Here is a 22,089-nt window from a genome sequence, read left to right as displayed (position 1 = left end):
CAATTTTATTAATATATTGTCCATTCAGTCATCTCCAACTCTTGGCAATTCTGTGGGGCATCTCCTCCCATTTTCTGATCTCACACTACTTGTTTGAGTTTTTCTATGCTCTGGCTGGGGTCAGCTGTGACTGTTTCTTAATATAACTAATTTTATCTCTGTTTTAAGATACTGGTAAAACTGTTGTGTCTATAACCTTTAACTGGATGAAACAGTGTACCATAGGGCAAAACTTTTTCAGTGAAGGTTTGAGTTAACTTGCAGAATGCATCCAAAACCCAAGGCTCGTGATCCCTGTGGAACTGGAATTTAGAAATCTTATTTAAAAAATGACATTAAAAAATGATTTTTTGTGACATCACATAAAATGGCATAAAACATTTCCTGTGATCGATCACCTCCTGAAGTTTGACTGTGCTACTGGTTCAAGATAGGTTACTTTCAAGGCAGCTATATTATATCTCTGTATTGTTAAAATTCTGATTTCCGTATTTTTAACTGGGTGAACACTGCATTATAGAACAACAATTTTTAAACCAAGGTTCCTAAAATGGGGTAACTTACAGAATGCATCCAAACTCTGAGACCTATGATTCTTGTAGAATTGAAATTTGGTTAAATTTTATAAAACATGACATTAAAATTATCATAAAACATTATTTGACATATCATTATATACACAATGTCATAAAACGTTTCTCATCTTGCTGTTTGACTATTCTAGAGTTCAACATGGATTGTTTTCAAGGAAAGATACAGAATATATATCTGAATTATTCCAACTATTCCAGTGAAGGCAGTACAATTAGAAGTTTTGTCATTGTTAAAGCTTTGAGGAATCTGGTGAGGAAATATCTCTAAAAGGAAGTCATAAAGGGTCATAGGTTATCTTGTATACTATTAAAGTTGTCATATCTGTTATTTTAACTGGCCAAAACAATGTATCATAGAGCAAAACAAAAATACTTCAAATGGACTAACCTACAGAATGTCCAAAATCCAGAACCCTTGAGTCCCGTGGAATTGAAATTAGGCAAATTTTAGAAAACATGTTATGGCATAATGCAAAATATCATAAAATATGGCCTGTGGTGAACTGATGTTTGACTATACTGAACAGTTCAAAATGGGCTATTTTTAAGGCAGACCACACCTATGAATATCTCCCTGAATTTTTTAAGAGCCTTATCAGTCCATTTGAAGCTCTGCCACTGTTGAAAGCATCTAGGAATCTGGAAAGGAATTCGGAAATAATGAGCCAACGGGTCACTGGTTTTCTAGTAATTTATTATATTTGTATCCTGACCAGTTCTCAATTTGTGGCTCACAACAATGAAATAAATTACAATAAATCAGCAAATAATACAGATTTAAAAATGGAAAGTAAAATGAAGTGAGGAATCTCATTTTCTCTTTGCCAAAAGCCTGGGTGAAAAGCCTCCAAAAAACAGCAGAATGAATACGAGTGGTGGACTTTATTCCAAGAGGGCAGGCACTGCTACAGCGAAGGCACACTTCTAGTGTCCCAGTAGATAAAAGTTTCATTGAATAAATCTGGAGCATGCCAATCTTGCAGGATTGAAGTGACTAGGCAAATGCTGTAGTTTAATTCCATTTAGAGGTAGTCCTCGACTTACAACAGTTCACTTAGTGACCGTTCAAAATTACAATGGCACTGTAAAAAGTGATCTATGACCATTTTTCATAATTATGACTGTTGCAGCATCCCCATAGTCACCTGATTCACATTCGGATACTTGACAACTGATTCACATTTCTGAGGGTCGCAGTGTCCCAGGGTCATGTGATTGCCTTTTGCGACCTTCTGACAACCAAAGTCAATGGGGAAACCAAATTAGCTGAACCACCACCGTACTTAGCTTAACAACGGCTTTGATTCACTTAAGCAAGAAAAGTCATACAATGGGACAAAACTCCCCTCACAAATTTCTCACTTGGCGACATAAATTTGGGGCTCAACTGTGTTGAGGGCTACCTATATTACGGATCTTCGATCTGTCACACGTTTGATTCGCGTTCAGCATCAAGATTAAAGAGGACCTAAGCAGTAGCGGGGAAGAGAGAATTCGTGCAAATTTTCAAGAATCGGAGGAAAGGGTGGGAATCGGAAGCGGGCAGCCAGAGCGGGTGGTTTGAAGCCAAGCTGACGCTTCGCGAGGCCGTAGGGAAAAAAACAAAAAGGGCCAACCCGCGCCTCAAGACTGCATTCCTGCCCTCACAAGGATTAAACTTCCGCAAAACTCGTTAGAATTTACAGTACCATATTTCTCATCAGCCCTACGGAGTCACTCCTCCCCTTTCTATTGGGACACACACACACTACAAACACACAAAAACAAAGAGAGAGAGAGAGAGAGAGACTTTCTCCTCCTCCGATTGGCCTTTCCTACTTTGTGACGTGCGCCCTTGCATTGCCGTCGGCGGGCAGAGAGAGAGAGCAGAAGGCAGCTCCTGCATTTGTGCCGTCACAGGAGGGCGTGCCTTGGAAGAGCGCGTGCGGACCTTGCTGCCCTGGAACTCTGGGAGGCGGCAGCACGTTCCCTCCGAGAGCGGGCGAGAGGAGGAGGACGAGGAGGAAAGAAAGGAGGGGAGAGGGATACTTTTTACCCCCTTTCTCTCTCTACCTTCGTTTCCCCTCCTCTCCTGTCTTTTACGCACCATGCTCCGAGTTTGGACTCTGCGATCCCGCCGCCGTTTGCGCTTCAGGAGCGAAGCTCCTTATTGCTGGCTTTCCCCGAAAGATGAAGAAGGCAAGGTCGGGAGGTAGGAGAAAGTGACCGAGCCCGGCTTCTTTTCCTCCTCCTCCTCCTCCGTCTGCCCTCCTTCAGCCTTTTCCGCTCGACCACCATGAGGGACGAGAAAGAAGCCTCCGCCTCCGCTTCTTTGCAGCGCGGGCTCAACAAACTTCTAAGCCAGCAGCCTCCGGCTGGCGGTTCCGCAGAGCCCAGTCTGCGGAACGGCTACTACGCGAAGGGATGCGCGGCTCCTCTGGCCCGGAGCAGCCTCCTGCTGGACTTTCGGGCGCTCCTCCCAGCCGCCCCTCGCCGGGCTCTGCTCTGGGGTCTGGGTGCCGCGGTGGCGGCTACCTTGGCGCTCCTGCCGTGCGCCTTGCCCTGGGGAGACCGGCAAAGGAAAGCGGGCGCAGCTGCCAGCAGCCCCGAAGCAACCGGACTTTTGGCGCCGCTCGGGCTTTGCCGGTGCCTGAGCCCCCTCTTCAGCCTCGCCTGTGCCTTCTTTTTCCTCACCTGCTACCTGGGCCGGGATGAGCCCGGCGGCCCCCGCTGGCTTTTGGCGCTGCCGGTTTGTTGCTTCGCGGGGGATTTGGTGACGCTGCAGTGGCTCTTGCTGGCCCGCCAGGCCGAAACCGAAGCCGAGGCAGGCGTCCCCCGCGCTCCGCCAGCCGAATTGCAGATGCTGGCGGGTCGGTTGTTGGCCGCGCTTAGCACGGTGGCCGGACTGACCCTTTTGCAGCGCGGCCTCAAACTCCGCAGCAGCCTCCTGGTGTTGGTTTTCTCCAGCCTCGTGTGGCTGGTCTCGCTCACCAGCCTGGGGTCCCTGCCGCCGCCCCTTAGACCGCTGCTCTCCTGCTTCGCCGGGATGGCGGGATGCTTGTGGGCGTTGCTGGGAGGAGGAGAGCGCTGCGCTTTCTCTTCTTGCTCCCCTTTGGCTCGGGGTTTACAGCAGCATCTCCAGGGATCGCATCCCAAGTTGCCCGGCAGCGCCGATCACAAAGTTCCTGTCATCCGACCCAAGAGGAGATCCAGTTGCGTGTCCTTGGGAGAGACTTCTGCCGGGTACTATGCCGGCTGGAAAACGTCCAGGAGACCTTCGTTGCCTTGCATTTCCAAAGAACAGGTAAGCCTGACTCTGCCAAGAAAAGACCTTAGGACACAGCTCAGCGTGCGGGATGCTTTCTGCATGAGCCTCCCGCAACTCTAATGCAGAACTCTCTTTTCCTGTTAGGCAGTGTGGTGTTTCCTTTTCCAGCCCGTGTTTATGGAGATTGTACCTGTATAATTTGGTCAAGACTATGCAGTCTCTAAAACTGAACGTAAACTCACTTGACTCAAAACCTATATCATCCAGGAGCAGACACCTTAGCCTGATGAAAAAATACACTGTGTGTACTGTACACTGATATTGTTAGGCTGCATACAGAATTACTTCATGCTATTTCATGTTAGGTTACTTTAGTTGATAGTTTGCAAAACAACTGCATTCTCTAAGCCAAACTAAACTGTTAAAGGACTTTGTAACTATGCACTATCTGATAGCCTTTGTTGCTCAGGGCCAACTTAGTATAAATTTTGAAAATGAGGGCTACAGATTCTTAACAACAATATAAACTAGGTGAACATTGAGCTGTTGAATGCGTTGAAACTAATTCAGTATTACTTTTATAATTCCCATATAGCCTGAGAAAAGGAAGAGAAACAGTCGTGTAAAGTTTTGTTCTGTAATGTTTTTGGAACTATTCAAAAGTACTCAGCAATGTGACAAAAACAATCAATTTTGTTTTGACAGACGGGAGACAGATAAAAGTTTCATATTATTGGAAATGGCAAGAAAGATAAAAGCCTAGGGAAAGAACAGTGAGAAAAATTAGAAAACATTTCTTAAGAAAACTCATCAATAGCATTGCTTTCAAATAGATTTAATTGTACTCAGCCTATTTTGTTAGTAGTAATTGTATTTAAAAGGGGATAAGTGAACAAAAAATTCTCTTGATTGATTCACAATTTACATGACTCATTATAAGGTAGGTATATTAACTTACACTAAAAAGATTAAAATTATAATACTACATTACAACCATCTGAAGAGAACTTTGTCTGTTAGAAAAGCCGCATAGCTAATAGACTTGATCATGAAAGGTTTCATAATTTGAAAAGCTCACGGTATAAAATCTGTTAGCAAATAAAGGAAGCTTGTCTGCAGTTTTGGATGATTTGGTTTATTTTATGTATCATGTTTTTTTAATTAATTTGTACAATAAGATTGCAATTCTGTGCATATCTACATATGTGTAAGTTCTAAGGAATGTTGAGTTTATTCTGTACAGATGATTGGGCTATTCATTCTCAAGTATCTTCTTCCCTGAACTTTTAAATATGAAGTTGTATATTACATAGTGGATTCTTGGTTAAATGTGTTACAACTGAAAGAATTAGCTTTGTATTTATATAAGATGGAAGGAAAATACTTACAAGGTACAAAATACTGTTGCAACTATTCCTTCTAAGGAACAATATATTTCCTAGTAGCCATTTATAAAGTAGTTTACTACTAATTCTCTTAAATACATAAGTTTATAAATATACAATGCATGCAAAAAAGATACCCTTGAACGTAATCACTTAAGATTATATCATTGCCCTCAGTGAATTTTAATTAATATTATTTTTTTATTATTTTGTTTTAAAATATGAACATAAATATTGGCAAAGAAATCCATAACTGGTAATTATCAATTGTCAATTTTTTTAAAAAAGTAATCCTTTCCTTATATACTGTAGAAACCGCCATTACAGATTAGTATTAATTTAGATTAATTTACCATTTAAAATTAAAATTAATTTACTATTTAATGTTATAAACACTAAAATTAATATTTAATGTGGCAGTAACATTTCCAAACATTTTATTTTTTAAAACATTGGTTTTTTTAATTAATATAGTATAACAGTGTATATTCTTAAAACAATTTGGATTTTATATGAAAACGTCTAAGTTATATTTTAGAAAAAATATAAAACAATAGATATTCATTAATTCAGGAAAGTTCTGAGGAAATATAGAAAAAGTAGATTAGATTATTATTTAGCACATCTTTGTAACTTGAGACTTATTTTTTGAAAATTAGACAATTATACATCATTAAAACACAGCTCAAATAATCCAAGCTGGAAAAAGATGTGCTATACACAACCATGAGTGAAACAAATTTGTGTGCTTTAATAAAAACTGTTCTCAGTGAAATTTTTTGTCATTTGCATGAGACAACATATATGAGGCAGTATATTAAGAATAGTTTTGGGTACACTCATGGTGAAAAATGAAATAATTCACTTGTTATTTTTTGGAACTGGTGTAAGCTTTGAAAAAAACATGCATGGGAAAGGATATGCAGATTTTAAATAAAATCTGTTTGCATGTTTCTCCAGTACAAGTTCATTTTTTAACGTCACACCTGCCATAGTAAAACAGGAAGTACATCTCATTTGTGAATTATACTTCAACTGTTTTATTGCAATTGTATAGTATATGAAGCTTGTACTGTGATTGAACAGTCCTTTTTATGCTTTGTATAATACAAATAGAATGAGCTGTAGAAACAAGAATTTTGTTCATTAATATTTCATTAACTAACTTTTAAAGAATAATCAATTCCAATAATGATCTGCGTTATAGCTTTTCTAACCATATCATAGTCTGAAAAAGTCAAGAATCTTATAATAAGCTTATCATGGGTAGCATATATCATTTCAAATGATTCAACAAAATATGGCAGTGAAATTTAGGTTCAAACCACGAGTAATTATTTATTATTCTATAATTCAAATTTCTTTTAAATTAAAATTTCAAGGAAAAGAAAATTCAAAATTTGCACCAAAAAAAGTTATTTCTTTCAAGGCATATATTTTAGAGTATAAGGTTTCTTTTTAGATTTTTGAAGTCGTTTCAATGGGTATAATATGGTGAGAAATACATATTTCCTAAGTTGAATCTCCTAGGCATAACTTTAAAAATACTGTCCAGTAAGAATGATACAACTAGGGTTTTATTAAACATCTGATTCATTCATCTGAACTTGGTAACATCTTCTTTGGGGCAGACTAACGTTCCATGTAAACAAACATTCCAGGAAGATAATTGCTACAACACTGTCAGGAGTAAGGAGCCAAGACACAATGAATTGCTCACAGTAGTTTTCTTGTTGCTCTTTGCCCATAGGCAGGAATTTTGCCAGACTAAAGTACATCTGTATAACTATCTGATTTATTCTTTGAAGGTTTAGGGAGGATCCCTCCTGGGCCTTTTTCTGCACACCAAAGACTCAAAGCTGGTTTGCCTTTTAGCTCTTTGGGAAAGATTACCTCCCACCCACTCAGTGCCAGATTCCACCACAAAAACACATATCTTAGGAGTGGTTTTTTTTCTTCACTAATTATCCAGAAAATAGGGAATATAGGCATGAATCTCAGGTTAGCTTTTCTATTTTACAGGGTGTGGGCATGTTAAAAAGTAGAAACTATTATGACATGCTTCGTTCCAAAGATTGAGTTGTTGGACAATGTGGTTGCATTATTTTTTTACAATAGGGAAAAACTGTGTAAATATGCGAGCTGTAAAAATTGATATAGCTTATGTGATGAACAATATCAATTTTTAAAGCTCACACATTTACACAAACTTTTTGTGTAAATAATACTATTTTATACAATAATATTCTTTACAAAAGAAAGAAAATACATTGCAACATTGTAGAAATGAACTGGCATATCATTTAAATCAGTGCTTCCCAAACCTGGTTAAATTCCTCAAAATTAGGTAAAGGTATTTTTTCTTTTAGTAATGACAACATGCCCATTATTCAATTGTGGTGGGGAGATTTAAAATGATTTTAAAGTGTTTTACCTACATTTTACCTACTTTCTGATAAGCAGTTTTGGGTATTGAAGGAAAATGTTTGGGAAGCACTGATTTCATCAACTGAAGCCTTCTGGAGCAGGAAGCGGGGAGGAATCACAGATACAATTTAACATGCTACATTACTTTTTAAAAATGGCTATTATGTTGAATATTTTGTATAACTTCATATGTGCTGTTATATTACAATACTTATTTCATATTTAATTCCATATTATTTCAGGAAGCAAATATGTTAAGCCTGATTCCATGAACTTTGAACTGTGATTTATTTGCTCTTTCTCCCTATGTTACAACAAATTAAATAAAATGCATTGTAACAAAGTTTGCATTAATTTATGAGTCTTCTACAGACAACAAAATGACAACACAATGTCATTATGATATATCATTACAACAGTTGTTTCATCCAGTAAACAAGGAATGCACAGGTAGTCCCAAAGGTGCTTTTTTTCAAGAGGCAATTGGACTTGCTTGGGCTTTTTAAGATCTTTCGCTTCTCATCCAAGAAGCTTCTTCAGCTCTGACCAGAAGATGGGGAAATGGAAGGATTTATATTCCTTACAGATAGCTTGTCATTTTCATTCTTTTAGAGAGACATTGAGGCCATCTGGAGATTTATCTGTGTCCTCAGCTTACCTGAGTAATGCAAATGACTCCAAATCATTTGAAAAAAAAAAGTCTAGTTCCCTTTTGAAAAAAAGGACCTTTCGGCAGGGGTGGGATTCAAAATTTTTAACAACCGGTTCTGTGGGTGTGGCTTAGGTGGTGGGTGTGGCTTGGTGGTCATGTGACTGGGTGGACATGGCTTGGTGGTCATGTTATTGGCTGGGTGTGGCCAACTCAATATCACTCACATCGAGGCACGCATCTCCTCGCCTGGCCTCCCATGATTGTGGGGATGCTGCAACAGTCGTAAGTGTGAAAAATGGTCATGTCACTTTTTTCAGTGCCATTGTAACTTTGAATGGTCACTCCACACAAGCAAAGTACCAGCAAAAGAGGGGGAAAAAACTCCAGAGACGTTCCTGAGACAGGAAGTCTAGTCCTGCCAAGAATGTAATAAGGGTTAAGGGGGAGGCAGTTTCTATAAGCAACACCAGAATGTTTCCTTCCTGCCTTCCTTACAGGATTAGGCCAGTAATTTCTTCTAACAACCGGTTCTCCGAACTGCTTAGAATGTTAACCGGTTCTAGCGAATAGGTGCGAACTGGTAGAATCCCACCCCTACCTTTGGGACAACCATGATCTGAATGACTGAGAATCACTTGAGACTTTCAAGAAGAGATTGGACAGCCATTTGTCAGAAATGGTGTAGGTTCTCCTGCTTGGGTGGGGGGTTGGACTAGATGACCTACAAGGTCCCTTCAAACTCTGATTATCTGTTATCTGTTAGATAGGAATGCACATGTAGTTTTAAGCAGCATTGGCTGAATAGCTTCAACAGTGCAAAATAAATTCTGACAACAAAATATACTGCATTAATATATTCAATGATTATAGTTATTCCAATCTGCTATGCTATGTTTTCTGTAGTTGTTTTTAACGTCCTTTGCAACGTACTTTCCCCTCATAAGTTTCTGCTGCTTTTTGCTATTTAAGCAATAATTTAAATAAATAAGGATCAAGAAGAAACTTCTATCCTTATTTGGAGGGGAAAATTGGGGATTTCTGGCCACACAGCTGCTGCTTTTTGCACATAGAATGCAAAGGTTTGCAAGAGAGTGATAAGTATATTCAATAAGCATGCATAGAAGCCTTCCCATAAATGGAAGCATATGCTTCTCATTTACTGCAATGCTCAATTATGAGAAAGCTTCTTTGTTTAGAATATAATATCCAAAGGTCTTTATAGCCATGGATGCCTCAGGAGTTTTACCAAAACAGAAAATTAAATGGTCTTGCCCTTATCATATTTTAACTCTTACAAAGATAATAAATGGATGTTAGCTAAGTAATTGGCATGTCAAGTAATTTAAACCCATGCTTTGGTTCCCTGGAGTGCTTTTACGTAAGATTGAAGGTGCCCTGAAGAAGACTTAGAAGGACATGAATTGGGGTTGATAGTTTTGGATTGGATAGTATGATTACCATGAGGAAATTGCTGCTGTCCCGTTGAGTCTTGTGGGACCATGTTCCAAACTGAAGCTGAGCACTGCCCCACTGTCTGTTTCCCTTGGACTTCGGATCAACCTCCCTGACTTTCTAGCTGGTTCCATCTGGTTTCCCCTTTCAAGAAGTTGTGGGGAAGGGATCATAGGGTAGGTTAAAGATGTAATGGTCTGATTTTCCTTTTATCAAGTGCCGAAGGCAGGTGCAGTCTGAGGAAGGGCTGATGGGCAACTGTGGGGACCTGGCATGAATGTGAGTGCAGATCTGAGGTAAATGGGTAGGACTTGGACTGGGAAAGGAGAAAGAGAGACTTGGGGAGATGATATATGAGGGCAGGGTGGAACTTCTAGTCCTGCCTTAGTCATGAAAGCCAGTTAGATGGCTTTGGACCAGTCACTGTCAGCCCAAACCACCTCACAGATTGTTCGGCTGTGGGGAAAATAGTAGGAGGAAGGTAGGTTGGATATGTTTGTGCCCTTGAGTTATTTGTGAAAATAATAAAGGTATGACATAAAAATACTTTTTAGAAGATAAATACCATAAAATTGTTCGTCCCTGCGATTTTCTTGACAATTTTTTTTCAAAGTGGTTTGGCTTTGTCTACTTCCTAAGAGTGAGAGAGAAAGTGACTGACCCAATGTCACCCAGCTGATTGTGTACCTTAAGGCAGGACTAGAACTCCCAGTCTTCTGGTTTTTAACATAGTGCCTTAAAGTCTTTCACCAAACTGACTTCCTAAAGTAGTTCATAGTAGTAGTAGTAGTAGTAGTAGTAGTAGTAGTAGTAGTAGTGGTAATGGAGCCCTTTTGAAGACAACCAAGTCAAAAGCTGAATACAAAAAAGTAAATGAGAAGTGAACTGAAAATTGGAAAAGCAAAGCTGTGTATGGCCAATACCTGAAAGATATTGAAGGCAAAGCTGACCAAAAGCTTACTTGGAACTGGCTAAAATCAGGAATACTGAAAAAAACTGAAGGCTTTATTTTGGCTGCTCAAGAACAAGCTTTAGCTACAAATTGCATGAAGGCAAAGATTCAGCATGTGACCATCAACAGCAAATGCCACTTCTGTAATCAGAAAGATCAAACAGTTGACCATTTAATCAGTGGGTGCAGCAAAATTGTACAAACTGACTACTTAGAACACCATAACCAAGTTGCTAAAATCATTCACTGGAAACTGCCAAAAGTTTGGATTTGAGTATAGTAACAACTACTGGGAACAGTAGGTTGAGAAGGTTATGGAGAATGAAAAAGCCAAGATCATGTGGGACTTCAGAATTCAGACTGACAGGCACTTGGCCCACAACTCATCTGACATAACAATAGTTGAAAAGAAAAAGGTTTGGTTCATTGACATTGCAATACCTGGTGATGCACAAATTGAAGACAAGCAACAACAAAGTACCGGGACTTACAAATTGAAGTTGAACGATTTTGAAAAAAGAAATCATGTGTTATCCCAATTGTAATTGGAGCCCTTGTAGCAATACCTAAAGGGCTACCTCACTATTTGGAAATTCTGAACTTATCAGACTTGAATACCCTAATTCTACAAAAAACCACCCTACTTGGAACAGCTTATATCCTTCGACGCTACCTTAGCAGTTCCTAGGTCCTTGGTTAGGACTCGAGCAGTTGAGCTATCAACCAGCCCCAAAGGCTGTGGATCTCACCAAAGATTAACAACAACAACAACAACACTAATAATATATGCATATATTTTAAAGATATAGCATAGGAGCTAGATGGAGAACAATTGTTAACAGTTTTTAAAGTATATGGCTCCAGGTCCTCTATTTCTCTCCTTTATCTTTTTAGAGAGAGTTCAGCTTTGAGTGATTTTTAATATAATTGGCAAGAAAAGAGCTTTTTTGTTTTTGTTTTGGTAGACAGATTCAGCCTTTTGCAACTCACTGGTGTTTATGCTATTTTGATGGCTATCACTGGGTAGCAGAACAAAGTTAAATACAAGTGTTTCTCCTTTCCCTGTGATCTTTATTAAAAGTGGTTTTTTTCCTGTGCGTCTGTTAATTGCTGGAATACACATTGATGGATGCTAATGGCTGGCAGTGAAAAGTCTGAGCTCAGAGAAAGATTTTGAGTCACGGGTTGCCTGTATGGGCTATTAAATATAATGCAGTAGGTTTTCTCTAAGTGGGTACTGTATTTTAAAGAATCTGCTACTGCTCATAAAGGCAATTCCAAAAGATAGGGTACGGTATGGTGTGGTTTGGCCTCTTAGGGTTTATGCTCTGGGATATAAAGTTACATTTTCTCTTCCGTGCTTTCTAAGCTGTAAAAGGCTATCAGTTTTATATTGATTTTTTAAAATTGATATGGGGGAGACATGGGAGCTGCTAAATAGGTCTGTGTGAAACTTCGGATGTAACTTTGAGTAAAGGATGACATGAATGTTCTTTCAAGTTTACTCTGGTACCTTTCTCAATTGGAGAATTTGAGGGGAACCTCAGTTATTTTTAGCTAAAGCACTCATAGTGCTTTATGATTCCTGGTTTCATGATCACGCTTTAAACCAAGGGTCTTCAAACTTGACAGCTTTAAGACTTGTGGACTTCAACTCCCAGAATTCTTCCTCTGGTCATATTAGCTCAGGTATTCTGGCAGTTGAAGTCCTCCAGTCTTAAAGTTGCCAAGGTTGGAGACCTCTGCTTTAAACCATCAGTCACTGTTTTTAAAGTCACTAATTTAAACATTATTTTTTCTATAAAACTGGTTGTGATATTGTAATTGTAATATTACAATAATTATTATTGATTTGTAATAATTTTGAGAGAAAACAAACAATTTCTTTTTCATATTCTCTTCATTCAGATACATTTTTCCAAATACATGTTTAGATGGGTTTAAATATACTTCTTAAAATATATGCATGTGCATATTTTTAATATTTAATAGTCAAGTTAATGAAATATAGATATCAAAATATTGGTATTAAGGATGGTTTTAAAACTATGCAAAGGCTAGTTAAGGGTTAAATGTTGCAGCTTCTATATTTCTGTATCTTTTTAGAGAAACAGGATGTAGTGACTGCACTGTCAGGCTCCTGGTCTGAGAGCAAACAGATGAGGAAGTAAAAGGCAGCCACTCCAGTTCTTGTTGTCGTGGAAACTTCTTACGTCATTCTACCCAGCAATTACCTTATAACGCCTTTATTTTTGATAGTGGAATCAGTTGAACTTCACTGTAATGAAGGAAGGTCGGATTTCAGATGTCATTATTACAATCTCATTTTGAAGACATGGCTTCATTGGAACTGCTTAGAAAATAAATATTTAGGAACATATTGCAATTTGAACAGCATCTGTAGTGAAAATCATTTTGATTTTGAATGGATACCAATTTGTTAACTACATAGCCATTTTAGTGACTAGTAACAAAGTTGATTAGGGGACTGGAGCCCAAAATATATGAAGAACGGTTGCAGGCATTGGGCATATCTAGTTTAATGAAGAGATGACTAGGGGTGTCATGATAGTAGTGTTCTAATATCTAAAGAGCTGCCACAAAGAAGAGGGGATTAACCTATTCGCCAAAGCACTTGAAGGCAGGACAAGAAGCAATGGATGGAAACTAATAGTGCAGAGAACCAACCTAGATCTAAGGAGAAATTTTCTGACAGTTAGTACAATTAATCAGTGCAATAACTTGCCTCAAGAATTTGTGGGTGCTCCAACACTGGAGGTTTTAAAGAAGAGATTGGACAATCATTTGTCTGAAATGGTATAGGGTTTCCTGCTTGAGCAGAGAGTTGAACTAGGCCTTTTTAAGTCTGTTGTTCTGTTTTGTTCTGTTCTGTTCTGTTCTACTACTTCAAACAGCTACCAAAAGTAATTTTGCCATTAAAGACCAATCCTCACATTTACAATCTTTACAGGTCTGAAGTAAGATCATAGGTGCCATCACAGTTTTACTTTACGACCCCTTCATTTAACAACTGGGTTGCCGCTCCCAATTGTGGTTGCTAAACAAGGACACCAGTAAAAGCAAACTGAGTCAGATCTGTTAATTTTGTTCACTTTACAATGAATTGTAAAGAAATAGTATATATTAACTTTGCTGCAACCCAAATAGTCTATGTTGATTTGTGATTATTTTGAATATGAATTATATACTTCTGTTTGTCTTTGCTGTTTATTTTATTTATGCTTGTCATTCCACATATTCTTTGTTCTTTCTCCACTCCACCCTATTATTTACTATTAACTGTTCCTCATTATTTCTTTTTGCTACTCTTGTATTCTTTTAAATTCCCTCACCTAATTAGATTTTATTGGAATTTGTAGGAAGTTTGGTCAAAATTAAACCTCTTTCCTCCCACAGAAATGTGAAAGAGTGTTTTTGACATTGCTGAAGCAGTTTTTAGATATAGCTGGGAAAGTATTCTGTATTGCCATAAAATGTATGAAGGAGTCTCTAAGGGATTTTTCTGTGTGGACATAACATACTGCATGTGTTAATTAATCAAGGATATGTTACTATTTTAATGCTATTATTTGTATCCCAGTTTTCAGGATAACAGTTATTTCAAAATGGCTTATAATCAGTGGAAACAATTGTTTAAATAAGCCAAGAAGTATTCTTTAAAAATAAACTTCAAGCATCTTTCCTTCAAGGCCGTGCGTTCCTTTGGCCTAAGGAAAAATGTCTGCTACTGAGAGGCTCTTCCACTCACCCCATGACTTTAAGGAACTTCCAGCAGAGTAATTGGTGGCACATAGCAGCCTAGCACTTTTATTTTACTTTAAGTTACTAGTTTTACAATTATTACTGGTCAGGGCAGTTTTAACTATCATCACAGCTCATAGCTGTGGAAACCTACCGTATTTCAAATGTATCCGAAATAAAACATATGATTGCTTTCTGCATTGAGTAGCAAATAGTTAATGACATTTTTACATATCATGTCTGGATTCAAGCAATATTATCTCTTAAAGAGCAATTTGGGGGCATGTGTTTTAACATTTGTGTTGTAGTAGAAATTATTTATATTAAATGGCTAAAGATGGCTCAACCTCCAGTTTTAGGGACAGCATTGGAAAAACATCCTGGAAGTAAGTGAGGTCTTTCAAATGCAAACATTCCATTTGATAAATTCCTAACAAGGAAAGTTATTAATATTGCTCCTTTTTGGGGAGTATTTGTTAGTGGTGACCCCAATCAATTCAGTGGTTTCACACTCTCCAAGGCTAGGTTGGCATCTAATTCATTCTCTCTCTCTCTCTCTCTCTCTCTCTCTCTCTCTCTCTCTCACACACACACACACACACACAGCTGTACTGCTTCATTAAAATGACAATTAAAATCATTCTCACTAAAGTGACCTTCTATCTCTAACATTTCCCTGTTCTGCCCAATGTAGTTCCTTCTGGTTTTAGCTGGGGAACTGGAATAACCTTTCACCATGGTGACCCTGCTAAAGATTATATACTCTGTATATATACTTTCAGTCTTCATCCCTCCCTCCCAGGAACACTTCCTTGCCACAACAAGGCAGCAAAGTTATGTGTGTGTGTGTGTGTGTGTGTGTGTTTGCATGCATAGTACTTCCATCTTTATTCATTTATTTATGCATTCATTTATATTTTGACTTTATTGTTGTTACAAATACCTCAAGGTTGCAAACATATCCAACACACCTTCCTCCTATTTTTCCTACAGCAGCAACCCTATAAAGTGAGTTGAGCTGAGAGAGTGACTGGCTCAAAATCACCCAGCTGGCTTTCATGGCTAAGGCAGATCTTGAATTCATGGTCTCCCATTTTCTAACCTGGTGCCTTAACCACTAGACCAAATTGGCTCTCTTACAGTAGCTATGCTTCTATTGAACCTAGGGTAAGATAGTGGTAAGTATTTACCAGGAAGAGGGAAACGACAAGAAGCTGTTTTCTAATCATGGGATAAATTCTACCAATTCATCCTTTATTGTTTTTCAGTCAAAGTTCAGCGTGAATGGAATTTGAATAGCCAGAAGCATACAGTTAAACATTTTATGAGCTAAATAAAGCTTATTATTATTAAGCATTATTTAGATGGAGGAACAAGGAACCGCAAGAAAAGCAACAGTCAAAAACAAGTAAAATAATTTACTTATTAAAATTACTTTAAAAATTATTTTGAGAAATTTCACAGTTTATACACAAGATGCAACTATGACTCAAAACTAAAAATGAAAAACAGGTGATATACGAGAAATTCCTTTGAGGAGCATGAGAAAAGGAAAATAATACATTAACGGGATATTGCAGTGACAAAGTGGCAAGCTTTTTGGACAATTGGGAAATCAGGTTTTAACTTTGAGTTAATCCAGCATAACAGAAGTAAGATCTTGGCAACAGTAATTCATTCTTAGCTGCCATTTTGGATTCTCTGCCTGCAATATTTAGTTTCATATTTATAAGTCTAGCAGAAAGTCAGTGGTTCCCAAATCTGGGTAAATTTCCCAAAATTGTGTAGAAGTGGTTTTTTTATTTTGAGTCAGACACATGATGAACCTATTATCTGATCACAGTAAGAACATTTAAATCAACTTAAAGTTCTTTATCTATACTGGGTAAAAAGGATTTTTTTTCCAGTTTGGAGTAATGAAGGAAAGTTTGTTTAATAATGACATGTTCGTTTTGTAAAAGTAGTGTTTCTCTTTCTTTCAAAATAAACTGTAAAGATCTTTGCAGATTTGCCTTCTGAATCAAGTTGCTATGGTGTTATTGTCTTTGTTTGGTTAATGCTGCGCTTAGTTTCCATGGAAATATTTATTTACCGAGCTAGATCTGATGAGATGGTGTTAACAGATCTGAACTATTTTTCATAAATAAAAATGAGAAATAAATGATAGATGTCAAAATAACATTAAATGAATTTTGTCTACCAGATACTTTTTACACTTAAAATATTAGGTTGTTGGATCTTCTTACAGTAATTTGGATTATCTATGATCTGATCATCTACACTACTGGTGCTCTACTCAAATTTTACATTTTGTAGGTTCTGAAAGTTGGCGGTATCCACTATTGTATCGAGCCTGCACTAAAATAGAGTAACTATCAATTTAAAGTTGAAATTCTATAGATTCTTATGTGGAATTTATATATCCTTGACTGCAGTATAAATCTCTGACCTGCCTAAATGACAATCCTGGGTAATAATCATATCAAATTGCATCTAAATAATGTTATTTGATTAAAAGTGCTATAAATTAGTTTGAAGTTTTGCCTGAAATTAGTTAATTGATATTTAAATATGTTAAATTTGCTATTCATCCTGCCATCTCCATTGTTGTTTGACAGATAATGCAGCTACTAATAGACAGTCCTATCAAAATGATGCTCATCAGATCATGGATCATATCAGAATTGAGAGCAGCTGAATGACAGAATATGAAAATTGGGTGGAATATAAGATTTGATCCATGGGCTGAATCTTCCTCTAATATGCCCCATGTGGGCTAGGTGAAATCATAATCATTGGTGCTAGAACTTAATCACACCTGTTCAAGAAATCTACCACTCTTGAGAGAAACAAACACTTCAAGCAATAAAAGTGTTTGACATCACTCCTTCCATAATATATCTGTAGTTGGGCTTGCAAGAGCCTTATTCAGAGAATAAGTAAAGCCCCTGTGATCTTTCTACGTCAGAAATGTCATAGAGCAGCTGAGATGATAATTCTGCAGGCACTTGAAGCTCTTGTTGCAGGCAGAAAGACCAGGTGGGTTTGTTTCACTCAAGGTCTCATGAAATGGAGCACCATGACCAATTCTGAAATGGCTGGGATTATAGTTCTGTTGCAGTAGCATGTTTTTTTTGTTTGTTATGTCTTACCTACTAGTATTATCATCACCTCCTAATCTATACCAAACCTGTTATTTTACATCTATAAAACATCTATTATCTGGAACTTTTAGTCATTTATCTTCTATCATGGGAGATAGATAGCATTTTGTTAACTTTATCATTGGTTCTTCAGGCAGGAGAACCATATGTCTTTTGAAATTATTCTCATTTACTTTAACTTACAGAAAGACAAAGATTTCCAACATCCTTTAAAGTTGGTACTTTTCAAATCAAATATTCTTCACATCCTACCAACTTTCAGTGCCGAAATAATTTAAAAGGCCAGTAATTTGGTACCCTCACATTCAAATGAGACACATATCTTTTGTAATGGCAAAATATAAAAGCATCACATCATAATCACTAGTATTCTTTGACATTTATTGATTTGATTTATAACTGTTTCTTCATGAATTCATGGTGGCTTATCTAGGAATCTGCTTTATTTTTTCTTTATCAGAACAACCCTATGAATTGATAGGCCGAATTAAAAACCATCCAATTTCCATGGCTAGCGGTAGAGTTGAACATGGGCCTTCCAGTTTTAACCCATTATCTAATCCATATTGACTCTTTACCATATTATTTAGACAAAATATATAATATCAACAATTTTTTCATGAGATAGTGGACTGTTGAGTTGTATTCCCCCCTTTGGCATGAAAGCTAGCAGGGTAACTTTGGGCCATTCACTGTCTCTCAGCCCAACTTACTTCACAGAGTGGTGATGGGGAAATAGGGGAAGGAAGAAATGTTAGGTATGTTCACTGCCTTGTGGAACTCATAAAGTAATAAAGAATAAGTAAAAATCTAATAATAAAAATTAAGGAAGGCAGGCTTCAATCTGATATAAGGGGTGCTTCAATCTGATCAGCAAGTCTTAAAGTTAGATTTATTTAAGTAACATCTTTAATCTCATTTTTCACTGAATAAAAAACAAGAGTCATGAAACTGGATTAATAATTTCTCTGAGAATTACGTTTTGAGCACCACCTTGTGGAAGCTTCTAACATTTGAAAAGAATATATTTGCTTAAATCCTGAATCACAGAATGAAGCTCAAAGATTCACTAATTCAATTTCTAGCTGTTGCAGGAAATTCAAAATTGTAACACTTCTAAAAAAACACCAATCCAGCTTTTCATTAACCCCATGAAATCTTCCATTCTTTGATATTTTGTCTCCTAAAATGTAAATTAGATCCTTTGTGGTTGTTCCATGTGGTTTAAGACTCACAGTGCTAAAAATAAAAATCCTTTACAGTGTATTTATTAAAGAAAATTATACAGCGACCCATCTAATACAGGCAACAAACAAACAAACAAACTAACTAACTAACTAACTAACTAACCAACTAACTAACTAAAAACACAATGCACTAAAAGGACTTTCAAAAAATAAACAAGGTTGAGGCCCAATACAATTGCATTCATCCTATACCAGGTCCATCAATATCCTTTCCCCAATGCCCCAGGAAAAGCTTTCTGCTTTCCTAAAGGCCGAACAGGGGTCAGGGCTATCTGTATCTCTGGAGAGAGGATTCTTCTTAAGGCGGGTGCTATAACAGACACCATAATAGGTGACATTGTTTCACTGAGGGAACCTGGAACATGCCCACCTGTCCAAGTTTAGTAGGAAGATGATTATCAAATCACTTCTTAATCCTTTCTTCTCCAGGCAAAAGTTACCTATTTCAAATTTCTCTTTATTTGATTGATCTCTAGGCCCCTTACCAATTTAGTCTCCCTTCTCTGCATACATTCTAATTTATCAGCATGTTTTTTAAAATCCAGTGTTCCAGAATATCAGCAACTAATATCCCAGTGCTATTGACTAAAGCAGGACCATCATTCCTTATGATAATTGTATTTGATGGTCTGCTTACACAATCTGAGTGAAGCCTTACTCACCACTAATGAGAAGGCAACTGCGGGGCTTGGATTGGATTGCAGTCATGTGACCTCTCCCTTCCCATGGATCCCATCACTAACCATGGTTAATGCTGAGGCAGATGATACATGAGAAGAGACATCTAGAGCGTTATTGGGGGTCAGCAAGGGATGAGTTTGATCAAACATGGGCTATGGGATAAAATCAAGAGAACTGATGGCAGAGGAATAATAATTTCTAATGTTTTCTTATTTACAGCTGTTAGAAAGACTTAAAATAGACAAAAGAGTTTATGGTTGTGAATATTGCAAGTCTGAGTTTGAAACTGAATTATGTATAAATGATGAATATGTGATTGCTAAAATACATAACTTTCTATTGAAATTTGAAAAATGAGAACATTTGAATGAATGATAAAGTGACAACTTTAAATAAAGTTCATCTGCCCATCCCACTGTCTCTAAATCTGAAATAGAAAACAATGTTTTGGTGGTGTGGATCCTGTATAAATTTCTATACTGTTAATAGCTTGGAATAAAGGCTCATATGTGGTTTTTTTACATTTTTTATTTTAAATATGTTACTCTTGTAGATTGTATTTTTTATGGTTTTAATGGCTTTTATTTTGATTATTGTTGTTATCTGATATTTGTTATTTTTGTATTCTTTTTTTATATTTTCCCGTTTTGACCTGCCCAGAGTCACATATGGGCAGCTATATAAATTTGTGAAATACAAAATTATTTAAATTATTTTTTAAAATAATTAGCTATTTTTCAGAAACTTCCTTATATTCATTTTATTTATTGAAGTGAAGTACAGCAACTAAATGCAGCAAATACAGATAATTTATAGAATTATTTTTTATTCATGATTTGAAGAGTTGAATGTTTTCAAATATGGACAAATTGCCTATAAATTCCTGGGTTTTTTTGTTTTACAGATGATTCTTTGGGACTGCGACTTAAAGCAATGGTATAAACCTCACCATCAGGTCAGTACATGTAAAATATAAAAATAATTCTAACAGGAAAAAAATACAAATTGATATTTGCCCTACAAATAAAAAATGTGCATCAAATAATGTAGATTCTTTCTCAGGAAATCTGGGGAAATTTTATAAAGGCAGTCTGTTGTTCTCATTTGTCATGAATAGTTTGAAGCACAAGGAACTTCACCAAAACTTCCATAACCCAAACATACTACCTTTATTATATGCATAATATATTCATCTGGCCCCCTCTTAAGAATGAAATGATTGATGTCACACTTCATACATAGGGCCCATTATAGAGAGCACCAAACCTTTAGAATATGAGTGTCAAACTTGCCGCATCACATTGCCGTCACATGATGTTTCACAATGTTTTTCCCATTCGCAGAGCTGGGTTGGGCGTGGCCTGTACATGACATATCTGGCCCACAGGCTGCCAGTTACAAATATTGCAGCACCATGGCAGTCATTCACAGAGGCACTGGAACATTCGCTCCGCCTATTCCCCCCTCCCACATGGGCATGTGGAGACTCGTGACAATCTAGTGAGCTGTTGGTTCCTTTACCTGCTTTGATGCATTCACAGAGAACAGAGGCCTACAGTAGTGTGAGATCTCGTGCTAGTGATCTCACATGATCTTGCACTACAGTAGTTTAGGCCTCTGTTCTCTGTGAACAGAGGCCTGCACCACATCCAGCCTAAGAGCATTTGCAAGCCAACAAGACTTTGGGGCAGTGAAATTGCATTGCTTCAAACCTCCCATTGGCTTGCAAATGCTTTTCATGCTGAGACTGGAAGCTTCTGTGGCCATGATCGCATGTGAGATTAGCGAATGCGGGGGCGAAAGCAGGGAGTGATCATGTTTGTTTTACATGATTTACTCCAACATATCCTCAGGTTACGAATGTAATTGGCAGGCTCCATTACATTTATAACTCGAGGACTACCTGTACAATTGAAAATAAAGCTTTAAATATATCTGGCAATATTGTTGCCAAAAATTTATACTATTCTCACTTTGATTTAAAAAGCTTAGAAATGATTCCATTTTATTTGTGCAGATCTTTTTCCCAAATTGTAAATAAGTAGCAAAAGTTCAAATATTTTTGTATTATCTTAATATGTATTTAGTGAAGAGAGGGACGAGGAGAGGCATGATAGCAGTGTTTATAATATTTGAGGGGCTGCCACAGAGAGGAAGGGGTCAAGCTATTTTCCAAGGTACAATCAACCAATGGAACAGCTTGCCCTCAGAAGTTGTAGGAGCTTCATCACTGGAGGCTTTCAAGAAGAGATTGGACTGCAATTTGTCAGAAATGGTGTAGGGTCTCCTGCTTGGGTGAGGGGAATGGACTAGATGACCTACAAGATGCCTTCCAACTCTGATAATCTGATGGTCAATATTACAGTATATTTCTATAACATTTACTTGTTAAAATATATTTTACATCACATTGTTGTATGTACCTTTATAGAATATCTGAGATGTATTTCCTATTTGTATGAAACTTTTTTGCATAAGATAAAAGATAATAAGATACCTCCTGTTATTAATAGCTAATATTATTTTT

General features: G+C 37.3%; 1 protein-coding gene across 2 annotated transcripts in view; it reads left to right on the top strand.

Moving 5' to 3' along the window:
• The first annotated feature begins 619 nt into the window (after positions 1-619).
• Positions 620-22,089, top strand: part of PDE3B (phosphodiesterase 3B) — a 46,205-nt gene continuing 24,735 nt past the window's right edge. For both annotated transcript variants that reach the window (XM_026706489.2, XM_026706488.2), the window contains exons 1-2: positions 620-3,876; positions 20,467-20,517. In XM_026706489.2, coding sequence (XP_026562274.2) covers positions 2,869-3,876; positions 20,467-20,517 — 1,059 coding nt within the window. In that variant the 5' untranslated portion in view covers positions 620-2,868. The remainder of the gene's footprint in view (positions 3,877-20,466; positions 20,518-22,089) is intronic.

This window comes from Pseudonaja textilis, chromosome 1 (assembly GCF_049901715.1).
Source record: "Pseudonaja textilis isolate UNSWEBS1 chromosome 1, rPseTex1.2, whole genome shotgun sequence".
Taxonomy (NCBI): Eukaryota; Metazoa; Chordata; class Lepidosauria; order Squamata; family Elapidae; genus Pseudonaja; species Pseudonaja textilis.
This window is presented reverse-complemented; position numbering and strand designations above follow the sequence as displayed.